Genomic DNA, 12,129 nt, shown 5'->3' with positions numbered 1-12,129 from the left:
AGTGAATTAGGTGTATCTTTATGATCAAACATTGTAATAGGATTCATATAGAAGTTGACTGAAGTATTTACACAGAAAGAAAGCAGTATTACGACACAAGGTGAAATCTTCTTGTGTAAATCACACTTGCTCAAACGCACTACCATATCACACGCTGATCTAGGCAGGTGGGTACCGTCCGAAGCCTACACCCACACATTTCATGTCCATACAAGAATCTTTCTCAGCTTCTAAAGTTTGCTATCTATGCCTGTGTTTTTAAGTATCAGAACCAAAACGTGATACTTCCTGAACACCACTCTCCACTCCAGCCCACCCTCTCTTCTGCCCCCCTTGCCTGATCACAGCTCTGGTCCTGAAAAATAAGCAAGCCCCAGGGACACACCTTATTCTCTATAGCCCTTTCTGGCCAGACCTCGACCTGCGCCCTTACCCCCTTACCGTGTGCCCACATGCTCACATTTTCTCAGCTCACACCCAATTCACTTCCTGGGAAGCAAATCACAAGAGTGTGACCGGGCTGAACTCCTCTGACCCGCTATCTCCAGGAATGAGCCTTATACTAATGATCCAGCCCGCCCATCCACACCAGCCGTAACTAACGCTTGGGAAAAGTGTGCTTTCCTCTGTCTTCCCGTTTGGGCCACACATCAGTAACACAGAGTGGGTAACTGAAATATGTGTTTAACTTGAGGCAAACTGTCCTTCAGACCTGCCCTATTTATTTTTATAAAACAAATTTATACTCCCAAGCACAGTATCTGAATTGCTTACCTTTCTTGCAAGATAACGTATGGACAATATTAAACCCTTCATTCTTATCTACCTTAACCACTTTTTAGAAAGTTTTCACTTGCCCTTCCTTAAATCCAGACGTTCTGACCATTAATTAAGAATATAAAGCAACTCAAGTGACTAAGATGAGCACAAAACATTTTGATAATCCGCATTTCCCTGTTCAGGTGCCCTGTTCACAGCTGTTCTTCCCCCTCCCCCGCCCCCAGCTATAGCTTCTTCACCACCTTTTCCCTCTGGGCTTCTCTATATGATTTCCAGGTGAGGGGCTCCTTTTCCTGGGAAACTCCAAGCAGGCTTGGGGATTACTTGTGGTGCCTAGTTCTCTCTTTCAAGGCAGGACCCTCTACTTGGATGACTCCAGAAGCCTACACACTTATCTGGAGGGACAGCTCTTGTATGAAAACAAGACTTTCTGTTACTTAATTATTCTACGCCCAAGTCCATATTTCAGTAGCTTCCATAAACTCCCAGCTCCTTCCCTGTGATTCCTCCCCAGGGATTCCTCACTGGCCACAGAAAATCTCACTTCCTTGAGCTGTGCTCTCTCCTCCCAAAGGGGAGTCCACTCAGACTTTCTAGAACTAAGAGTTGTGCCTTCTTCGTCTCATCTGGATTAATAGTAAACTAAACTGGTGACCCAGCAAAGAGCTCAGCAGTACTCCCTCACTGGCCCCATTATGTCCAATGTCTTTAGCACGGATTCCCTCCCTGTACTTAAGCTGAAGAAACTACCCCAAGTGGACTGACACTTAACTCTTCCCCCAGAATGTCCATGTCAGCGGTTCACTTTTCAAATTTGCAGCAGTGAAGGCATTCGACTGTATGGAACTGATAGCAACAGGGTCCGATTTCCCACTCTTTGAAGACTTGGCCAATTTCCCTTTGGAAGTTTCTCCAAAAGATAGGGAACGCCTGTAGTACTAACCGTTCCAGTACCCTTCAGACCTAAGCCCTGCTACGGGGAGTGGGGGGGATCCGGAGTTGCCCTTTGCTCCTGGAGTAGGGTCGCTCGTCCAGTTCTCCACAGTAGAGCACCAGACATTAAGCGGAGTCTTGGTCCTAGTTTAGAACTGACTCCTGGGTGTGGGATATTGCCTTACCAGCCGCTGGTGACACCAGGAAAGAAAGCATAAAGAGCGAACACAGAAAGAGACAAGATCCCAAGTACCCCAAGCATCCTTGCCTCCCCGTCGTCACCTGGAATGGGCTGCAGCGGCTGGGCCGTGTCCCCTCCCGCCGCGCGCCCCGCGCGGTCCGGGCGGCGCCTCCTTACCTTGCGGGAGTACGGGGGCTTGCTCAGGTGGATACCGTCGCGGACGAGCTTATCCCTGATCATGATCTTCAGCTTCAGTTTGGGGTAGCTCACCAGCTCCCTGCTGCGGGGGGCGGCCGTCTGGCCGCGGGGGTCCCCGCGGGGTCCCGGAGCCGGGCCGCCGCACGGCTCCCCCCGGCGGCCGGTGGGGACGGCGACGGCGGGCGGCGCGGGCGGCGGCTGCGGCTCGAGCGTGAAGTAGAGGCCGGCGGCGGCGGCGTCCTGCTCCCGCAGCCGGCGCACGGCCTCCAGGATGCGGCGGCGGTGCGCGGGCGCCAGCACCCCGATGGCGTCCAGGTCCGGGTCCCCGATCTGCTTGCACACCTCCAGATCATCGTAGCCGTTATCCACGAAGGACTCGGCGTACTGTGGGAGCTGCAGCGCTTTCAGCCACTCGTAAACTATGTTGGTGCACATGGTGGCACCGGAACCCCACGGGCAAGAGCTGTTCCAGCGCCCGAGCGGCACGGGCAGCACCAGTTCTGGGAACTTTTAATCCTGTCCTCCAAGGGGAAAAAGAAACAGCAGCGAAGTTTTCCGTCTAAAGGAAAAGGGGAGGGTCGAAGCCGGAGAGCCACCAGGAGAAGCCCTAGGAGGGAGAAGCGTCCAAGCGGCAAAGTGAATTCCCCAAGCAGCCTGGAGCTCGCAGGCACTGGCGGCTGGGCGAGCCGCTCCGCGCCGCCCCTGGATGCGCCGCCGCCGCCGCTGCCGCCGCGGGGAGGGGCGCGCGGCGGGCGCGGGAGGGGGCGGAGGCGGGCGGGGCCGGCACAGCCCTCGGACTCGCGCGGGGTCAGCGGCGCGCGGGGCCGCCGGCGAGTTTGCTGGCCCGGGACCGGCCGGGAGCCCCGCGCCGCATCTCGGCTTCTGGCCGCCGCCGGCGTCTGAATGCGCGCCCCACGCTGGGGAGGCGGCTCCTCCGCGCAGACCCGCGGCCGCCCAGGAGCGCCTCGTCTTCGAGAGGGCGAGTCGCTGCCGTCCTCCTGGTGCGCGGGGGGTGGCTTCTAAGCTGCCGGACTCCCGCGGCGGCCTTGGATCGCTTTGTACATTTCTTTTTAAGCCGATTTCTCTAGTCGTGGACGGCTCTGCGCTCACTTCTTCCCTAGCCTCCCCGACTTCAGCCGGCGGGCTCACCCCCGCCGCCCGACCTGGTCGGGCGAGGCTGCGAGGCCAAGTTTCCCTCCTCCTCGCCCAAGCCGAGCTACACGCCCCTTCCTCGGAGCCGGCGCGCAGGCGGGAGCGGTCTGGTTTCTTCCGTGGACGCCGGCCCAGAGCCCCGCGCGGTGGCACGTTAGCCCGGCGGGTGGGTGCGACCAGGCGGCCGCCCGCGTCCAGCCCGCGCTGCGTGCCGCCCCTTCTCACTGCAGCTGGGCGCGCGGGGCTGCGGAAGAAGCTGGTGCTTCTACCTGGCTCGCCCTTCCTTGGCCCCCCGAGTCTGCGAAAGTTTGGGATGGGTCGTACTTTCCCCTCGGCAGGCGCATTCCGCTCCCCTCCCCCCGTACTATCTGCCAGGTTCTTTGACCCTAGTCTCCACTGTGCTTTCAGTCCGGTCCGCCCACAGTGAATTCTGCCCGGGCTCCCCGGGCAGCTGTCCCCAGGGTCGCTTCCAGGCGCTGCGTCCTGGAGCCTGGGGAGAAGAGCTCATTCCTCCCGCCCGGGATCGCGGGGACATTGACACGCTACCATCCCCTCGCTTTAGAGACGCTCGGACATCTCCGCCCGCGGCACTTTCTCTCTAGGGAACAGAATCAACCCAATTCGCCTGTCTTGCTGCTGCTTGGGCAAACGCCTGGGCGTGGGGACCCGATCGGCAGGTGGAACAGATAAAGTGCATCGCCTAAATTTCCTTAATCATCTGACCTCTTGGGCTAAGATCATTTTGGTCCAGGTACTCGGTGGGGCAAGTTCACTGTCTTCTTTTCGCAGAAGGGCGATTCAGCTTCGCACCTGAGGTGTTTCAGGACCTAAACTGGGCGCTGTCCCTGAAGGAATCCCGGTGGGGAGTGCCATCCGGGGGCCCGGACCTTGAAGACGGACAACTGGTGATTTCAGAGTCCTTTCCAAAACCGCGCTTTGGGCTTTTTGTTTTTGTTTGTTTGTTTGATTTGTTTTGTTTTAGGGAGAGGAGGTCCTCTTTTCCTGAATCAGAAGAGCTTAACCCCTTTAGGGACAGAGATCTCTTAAAGAACCAAAAGACAGCTTTGACTCTTTTGCCTACACCCGACGCAGAGGCACACCCCAAATGTTCCCCACAGTTTGGGGGTGGTAGAGGAAGGGTGTCTGGGTTCCCAAGCTCAGACACTAGCGGATCCCACATTAGGAACGATAACCGCCAGGAAGAACCTGCCGGGAAGAAACCTGTTGCGGAGTCGGAGGGGAACCCGAGCGTAGAGCTGTCAGCCCCCACCCCCCGCTGGGTCATCAAGGCCACGCCTTCCCGAGCCCGAACTAGGGGGTGTGTTTCTCCAGGGTGCTGGGATGCTATAAGCGCCCAGCCCTTTCGGCCCCGCGCTGCTGGTGCCTCTCCAGCGCCAAAGCAGACTCACAGTGTCCCCTGGCGGTCGCACACGCGAATTTTAAGGCGTTGTCCAAACACATATTATTCAGCATAAGTGAGCTGAATCAAAGCTTTATTTTAGTTCCCTGAGCCCCTTTCAAATCACAAATGTTACATCACGTCTACCTTTATTCCCCAACTCTCTTTCATCAGAGCCTTTGATTTTTAGGAGGAAAATATTACAGCAGTTTGAATTATGCTGCTGAAGACCTAGGAGATAATTATTTAGAGCTCACTGTATGTCAGGCATCCATGCTTGCGTCTCCTTGTCTGTGACTAAGTATTATAACCGGTATTTTACAGAAGAAGAAATTGAGGAAGCAGAACACTAATTTGCCTCCCAGGATGTCACTGTTCACGGAGGAGAAAGGGTTAGAACTCTGGAGGAATAAACTCAGCGCCTGTCTTCTGGCAACTGACCTTCCCGGGCTCCAGGGTATGCTGGAGGAAAAATTGGACCGTTTCTAAGAGGAGAGCCCCCTTTCTTGTAGACTAGGAAACTTAAAGCCCTAGGGTTTTATCGTTGTGGATTTTTTCTTTCCCAAGTTTTGTGGAAAGCCCTGCACTTCTGCTTAGCCGTTATCTGCTTACTTATATACAGCCTTTCCCCTGGGGAGCTTAGACATTCACCTTGTCTCATTAATCCTCTGTGAAGGCAGCAAGTATTTTTATTTCCATTTTACAATTAGTGAAACTGGTTTGGAGGAAGATAAATGACTGGCCCAAGGTCATACAGTAAATCAGGACGGAGACAAGAACAAACCTACCATGTCAAACTGATACTCAAATAAGCAGCACTGATTCTCTTTTATTTATGGGTAAAGTCACCATCCAATTAGGAAATAAAGCATTCTAGTGCTCTCTTCGGAAGGGAAACCTTTTATAAATTAATCAGTTGTTAATCAGACATAAATAAAACTTACTGTTACCTCTAGAGAAAACCTGCTATCTGGAGACTTGTGAACTATGATGCTTTCTGTAGATATCCTTCTACTGCTATTGTCTCCTACACTTGCTCACATCTTTTATGTGTGAACCCTCAGGCTTCTGTCTTTTTTCTTTCCCCAAGACTTTATTTATTTATTGAGAAAGAGAGGGAGAGCACAGAGGGAAAAGAAGCAGACTCCCTGCTAGGCAGAAAGCCCAGTGTGGGACTGGATCCCAAGACCTGAGATCATGACCTGAGCTGAAGGCAGACCCTTAACCTACAGAGCCACCCAGGCTCCTGTCTTTCTACTGCTTGCCTTAGCCCAGTGAACCTAAACAGAGTTAGTTTTAGAGGCTACTAATGCGATTTCAAATGCTGAGGTTTTATAGCCTAAATGTGTCTCTACCCATGGCTAAAGTCCAAAGTCAAACTGGCAAGAATGATTGGCTAATTTTAAGATTTGAACTGGGGTTTGAAAAGTAGGAGGTCCTTCAAGATTATCTCAGACATCCACATTTACACGGAAGAGATCAAGGCTCAAGAGGGTCAAGTTGCTTACCTAAGATCACACAGCTAGCCCATGACAGAACCAAGACAAGAACAAGATCTGTTTCCTCGTATGTTCCTCGCAAGGTTGCCCTATTACCTCGTTTTTTCTGTAAGTGCCTGGTTTCTGTCAAAACCATTCATTTATTCATCAAATGTTTATTAGGTTGGCATTCCAGTGCCAGTCACTGAAGGAAAAAGAGAAGGGGTTTCTTCATTAATTGGAACTGGAGAGGTTTCAGCATTTTAAATATGTAGGGGATAAATAGATAGTTTTTTATATATTCATTCATGAATTAGGAAGATTACAAAGGTGATATTTTCTAATATCTTTAATTATCTAAATTCTATGAATCATAACATTAACCAAAATCTAAAATTGAACTATATTTCACATCCAGACAAAAATGTACTTATAAAAACAAGTGGCTATTATGCTCCTAGGCATAGCCTTAGAACAAATTAATTTACTCAACACGCACTGTCAAGTACCTATAATTTTACAAGTACTTCTGAGTGGTATTGCTTTATTAGAGTTTTTTTTCTTACATAAAAATTTATGCAACATTTATCATGCCGTTTATTATTTAATATGTTTGGAGCCAGATTTATTTATTTATTCATTTATTTACTGCAGAAAGAACTTCTTGCCTAATGAAAATCAATGGAAAAGTAGGTTGTGAAAAAAGTTTTTTTTTAGGCACCACTTTAGAATTGTTTTGTGCTGGTAATAACTCTGGCAAAATGCCCATTGATACTCTCAGTGTAATAAATTAATGATAATTATATTCATGTTTTAAATATCAAGAAACAGCTTTTCCACTTTGCTCAAATTCTGTAGCTTGATTTAAAGATATAGAGTGAAAAATAATGTGTTTTGAAATTTTCTTAGTACCACGGAAGGTTTCGTAGCATTTTATTTCAAAGATAAATGTTCTTACATAGGGTGTGTAAAAATTAAATTCCATTAACATCTATTAAACGTCAGTTCCTAGGTTGTCTATCCTTGTAAAAGTCAAGGATATATAATATTAATCTTAAAATGCAGAATATGTTTTGCCTCTCCCCAACTATGAGCTAAAAATCATCTAGAAGGAACATATGCTATAGGGAGAAATGAGAACAATACGCTTGAGTGATGTAACGAGCAATCTGTTCTCCAGCGGCTGGAAGTGAGGCAACTACATTAGGGGCAGGCTGGGTGGAGGCGTCTGTTAAAATGTCTGAGCTGTATACATTATACTTGTGTGTGACAACACATATATGCAAGAAGGAGAGACAAGGAGCAGTAGGGAGTAGCAGCGGGATACCACTGGATTACTCATTTCTATTATAACAGGCCTTTCTTTCTCTAAGGAAGGAACAAAGGATAAAAAAGAAAAAATGTTCAAGAAGTCAGAGACCAGGAGGTCACTCACCGAAAGAGAGCCAAGCAAGAAGCTAATAGTGATAGACAATAAAACAAAATTCATTTTTAAAAATTCTTATCCTCTAATCTCTGGTAATCCCCAAATGGTCTATTTTTTTTTTAATGCACCCACAAAGAGGGGGAAAGCATTAGTCCAGTGTCTCCTAAGGTAAAAATGATAGGTGGAATATTTTGTTAAGTAGCAATATACAGCTCTTAGGACTTTCTTTCTTCTTCGTCGTCTTCTTTTTTTTTTTAATCCAAGTTAGCAAAATTACCTTAAAGTTAGGTTGGAGAATCTCATACAAGTGAAATGATATTAATAAAATCTATTTCAGACAAATGCAACTTTTTTATGTAATCACAACACGAATGTATGATCTGGTGTACAAATTGAATAAATATTAGTTGTTCCCATCTAACAGTTGGCTTCCATTCAGGAGCTGGGGCACACAATTTGATGGAGGCTACTTCCTGAGAGCGACTTGGCTCCCGATGACTGAGAGGTTGTATCTCATCTCTTCTGAGGCAAAAGAATTCCGTGTGGTTTTTAAAAAATCGTTATTCCTTCTTATTTTGTTTAAATTTGCCATGGGGGGGGGCACCTAACTGGCTCTGTTGGTAGAGCATGTGACTCTTGATCTTGGGGTTGGGAGTTTGAGTGTAGAGATCACTGAAAAATAAAATATTTAAAAAAATTTTTGCTTTTGGAATATATGCTCTAAAACTCTCAATCCTTTACTTAGAAGACATTGGCACACAGTTAGAACTTCTTGTCACTTTTCCGGATTTGGAGATAGGTAGTGTGCATTGCAGTTTTGAAATTCTGACTTTTGAGATCATTTGTGATATATGTAGGAATCTTAGACTTTTATTTATGAATGCTGAGTGGCGCATCAGATCCTTAGAATAACAAAGCCCCATTCCTAAAAGGGTGGTTGACAAATCTGGTAATAGTACATGTTCTGACTACAAGTTTAAAACTTTAAATTATAGCAGTTTCACCAAAGTCAAATTTCAGACTCTCCCTTGGGGTTGTTCAGCTATCTTGTCTGAGTGAGCCCAGACCCCCTTGGATGGTCATGGTCGTGGCAGCATGCTCTTAGGGTCTTTTGACCTCAAAGAACTTGCTAGAATCATGGGCAAAAAGAGGGGGTCTTCAGGGATCTGCCCAGAAAAAAATACAAATGAAACATTCTTTATATTGTACACCAGGATAAATTCCAAGTGGATCAGAAACTTAAAAATGAAACAATATACTTATTAAAAGAAAACATAAGTATATTCCTCTATAACCCAGGCATAGGAAAGACTCTTAATTTTGCTTCAATTTCCAGAAGTGACAGGGAAAAAATTGATAGCTTTGATTACATAAATTATAAAAAAATGCATGGCAAACAAATAAAATAAAAATTTTAAAATCAACTGCCATTAACAAAGTAAAAAGACAAATGACACCCTGTAGGAAAATATTTATAACATGTATGACAATCAAGGACTGATAGAGTTAATATCAAAAAAACATCTAAAAATAGAGAAGGAAAAAGTCAGAAGACCTATGAGAAAGTGGGACAGACAGTTCCGAGTAATAATGCAGATGGATATCCATTTGACCTATTCTCCACCTTCCCCAAATATAAAAGAAAAGTACATTCAAGCTATACTGAGAAACCATGGCTTACCTAACAGATGCGTAAAAATCTGAAAGTTTAGCAGCACACTCTGTTGCCAAGCTATAGAGAAAGAAACATTCTCACGGATTAAGAGTAAAAATGCAAGCTGATAAGGCTTCTATGCTAGTCGGACTCAGAAAAATAAAGTTCACATTATCTAATTTAAAGAGAACTGTTAACCAAGTATTGAATCTAAAAGACAAAAAATATATCTTGCAGTATCATAATGTAGTAATTCCGGGAGGTAGCTATTATCCCTAAAAGTTGAGGAGCCAAGGAAACAGGTTGGGATTGATAGAATGCAGAAACATGGAAGGGGAGCCTTGCTGAGCTGGGACCCAGAATCCTGAGAAAGTTATGCTGCCTGATTGGTTAGGAGAAAGGTGTGAAAGTGTGTTACCTGATTGGTTAGGAGAAAGGTGTGAAAGTGTGTTACCTGATTTGTTAGGAGAAAGGACCCTGTGAGCTAGAATCAGACATTTGAGGAAAGGGCACTTTCTGGTTGGTGTAGGGACCGCAGCTGTTCAAAGGATGCCCCACGAGCCAAGGTTTGGTTGGAGACTGGCTGGAGTGGAAAACTCAGAGAGGTTTCTAGGTGTATAGAAAGTTAGAAGGTATCTCCTACCCTTACTGGATGAAAAACTGTTTGGGGGTGACCTGACAGGAAGAGGATCTCCTTTTTCCTGCCATGTAGTCTGTTTCTACCACACTGTTACCAAAACTGAACAGGGTGCTTACTGGGACAGCAGAAATGTGGTGAGCTGAGTCCCAGTGTCAGTATCTCAAAGTGGAGGATATAATGCTGGGTGGAGAGATGAGAAAACAAAACAGAACAAAACAAAAAATGATAGAGGGGGATTTGGCAATATCCAGCAAATCTCATGTTCTTTTTACCCTTCAGTTTAGCAATCCTACTTTTATGAATCTGTCCCCAAAATAATATTAGTGAAAAAAATATTTTTAATTAAGTACAGACAAGACTATTCATCCCTGCACTCCTTTTATTAGCTAAACATTAGAACCAGCCCAAATGTCCATCGATAAGGGATTGACAAAATAAGCTATGGAATAAGCTAACACAATGAAATAGTTGGCAACTGTGAAAAGGAATGAAGTTTATTTCCATGCATTAGCATGGAGTGATCTCCAGGATATATCACTATTTGGGGAAGAAAAAAAAAAAAAAAAGCAAGTTGGAGGAAAGTTCTTATAGCATGCTACTCTTTATTTAAGGAAGAGGCAGTATGAATATATGCCCTATAATTTCAGAAACGGTTACCCAGTTAGAGATGGATGGATAGAAAATGTAGAAGGGATGAGGATAGGACTTAGACTACAAATAATTTTGTTTCATAGATTTGACTGTGAAACCATGAAACATAATCATAAAATTAAAATTTTGAAAGGTAACTTCCCCAAATTAGAAATAAACAAAATAAATGAAATTGTTTGTTTTATATATAAAGTGGCATAACTACATAGACAGGAGCTATCCAGGAGTCTTTTTAAAGTAGAAATTTGACCACACACATCTGATGGGATTGCCGTGGAAAAAAGAACAGTGACAGATAGTAAATTGTTTTCCGTTATGAGACTGTTGTTGGTAGTATTTGAATTATTATGCAGAGGTTGTTATGTATATAATGTGGCATAAATCAAATGAGTAATTTCTGGTGTTGAGATCCAATATTTTTGGCACAACTGAAAGGAGAACAAGTTATAAGATCAATAAATTAAAAAAAAAAAAACCAAAGAACTCTGTGGTCCTAAATTTTAATCTACAATGTCAATATGAACTCATGGTGTATTTTATCTTAAAAAAAAAAAATTTCTTAGCTCTGTATACAAAACAGTTTAGAAAAAAACCTGACCCTATGGTAATGAGACCTCTAAAACCTAAGCTGTATTTTCTAATACTGTTTCTCACTAAAAAGAACAATGGTTCTTTAAAGAAATGCCTGAAAATCAAAATAAAACAAAGCAACAACAAAAGCCTGACTCCAGATTTGGGAAGGAAATGATCAAGATTATTCTGGAGAGCTTTGTCATATCAGAAGGCAAACTATCTATCAAAGAATGCTAGACATGCCAAAAGGACTCAGCAACTAACTCAATAAGCGCGTACCAGATACTTTCAGCATTATCAATCATGATCATAAGTGTAATGAATTGAAACTGATCAAATATGTTTAAATTCATAAATCCCTATGATATTTTAATAAAACCCTAATTGGTAGCCTTTAGAGGATGTTAAAAAAGCATGTCTTTATTTTAAAAACTGGTACAAAAAGGGAATGAATCTAGTGTCCTGCTTGAAAATTTAGAATATCACTAATGTAACTACAAATACAGTAATATATTTACCAGTAAATCTCAAAGATTCCCTGAGACTCTTTTTTGGGGCGCCAAAAATTCACAACTATTTTCATGGTAATATAAAGACATTATTGGCCTTTTTCACTAACTTCATATTTACATGCCTGGTACCAAATGTAGCAGTGGACAAAACTATTGGTGTCTCAGCACCCACCTATCAAGGAAGTGGCACCAACTCTACTACTAATAGTCATTGCATTCTCTACTATCACACACTACAAGAAGAAAATAAGCCAGTTTCATTTCAGAATGTCCTAATGAAGCATAAAAATTAATTGTGTTAAATCTTGACTTTGAGTATTTAAAAGAAGTATTCCATGTAAGAAATGGGAAATATACTTAAAGCACTTGGGATCAATACTATCCCTGACAGTCTGACAGTCATCACCTTAAAAACCACTTGTGTGATAGTTTGAGTTGCCAGCTGAACTAGCCACTTGCTTCATGGAACACAGTTTTCACTTGAAGGAAAGATAGGTGGTTGTCAAGACAATGACTCTGTTGCCAGTGGTAAGATTCAAGCTTTTCAATAAA

The 12,129-nt window shown here is 44.6% G+C and overlaps 1 protein-coding gene across 2 annotated transcripts in view; it reads right to left on the bottom strand.

Annotated features, from left to right (window-relative positions):
• SAMD5 (sterile alpha motif domain containing 5) overlaps positions 1-3,349 on the bottom strand; it is a 54,013-nt gene extending 50,664 nt beyond the window's left edge. Inside the window, exon 1 of one of the 2 annotated variants that reach the window (XM_047732177.1) lies at positions 2,072-3,349. In XM_047732177.1, coding sequence (XP_047588133.1) covers positions 2,072-2,527 — 456 coding nt within the window. In that variant the 5' untranslated portion in view covers positions 2,528-3,349. The remainder of the gene's footprint in view (positions 1-2,071) is intronic. The other variant, XM_047732178.1, reaches the window with a different exon arrangement.
• Between the last annotated feature and the right edge of the window lie 8,780 nt (positions 3,350-12,129).

Source organism: Lutra lutra, chromosome 6 (genome assembly GCF_902655055.1).
Source record: "Lutra lutra chromosome 6, mLutLut1.2, whole genome shotgun sequence".
Lineage (NCBI taxonomy): Eukaryota > Metazoa > Chordata > Mammalia > Carnivora > Mustelidae > Lutra > Lutra lutra.
Note: the sequence above shows the minus strand (reverse complement) of the source record. Positions and strands in the feature narration are given on the sequence as shown.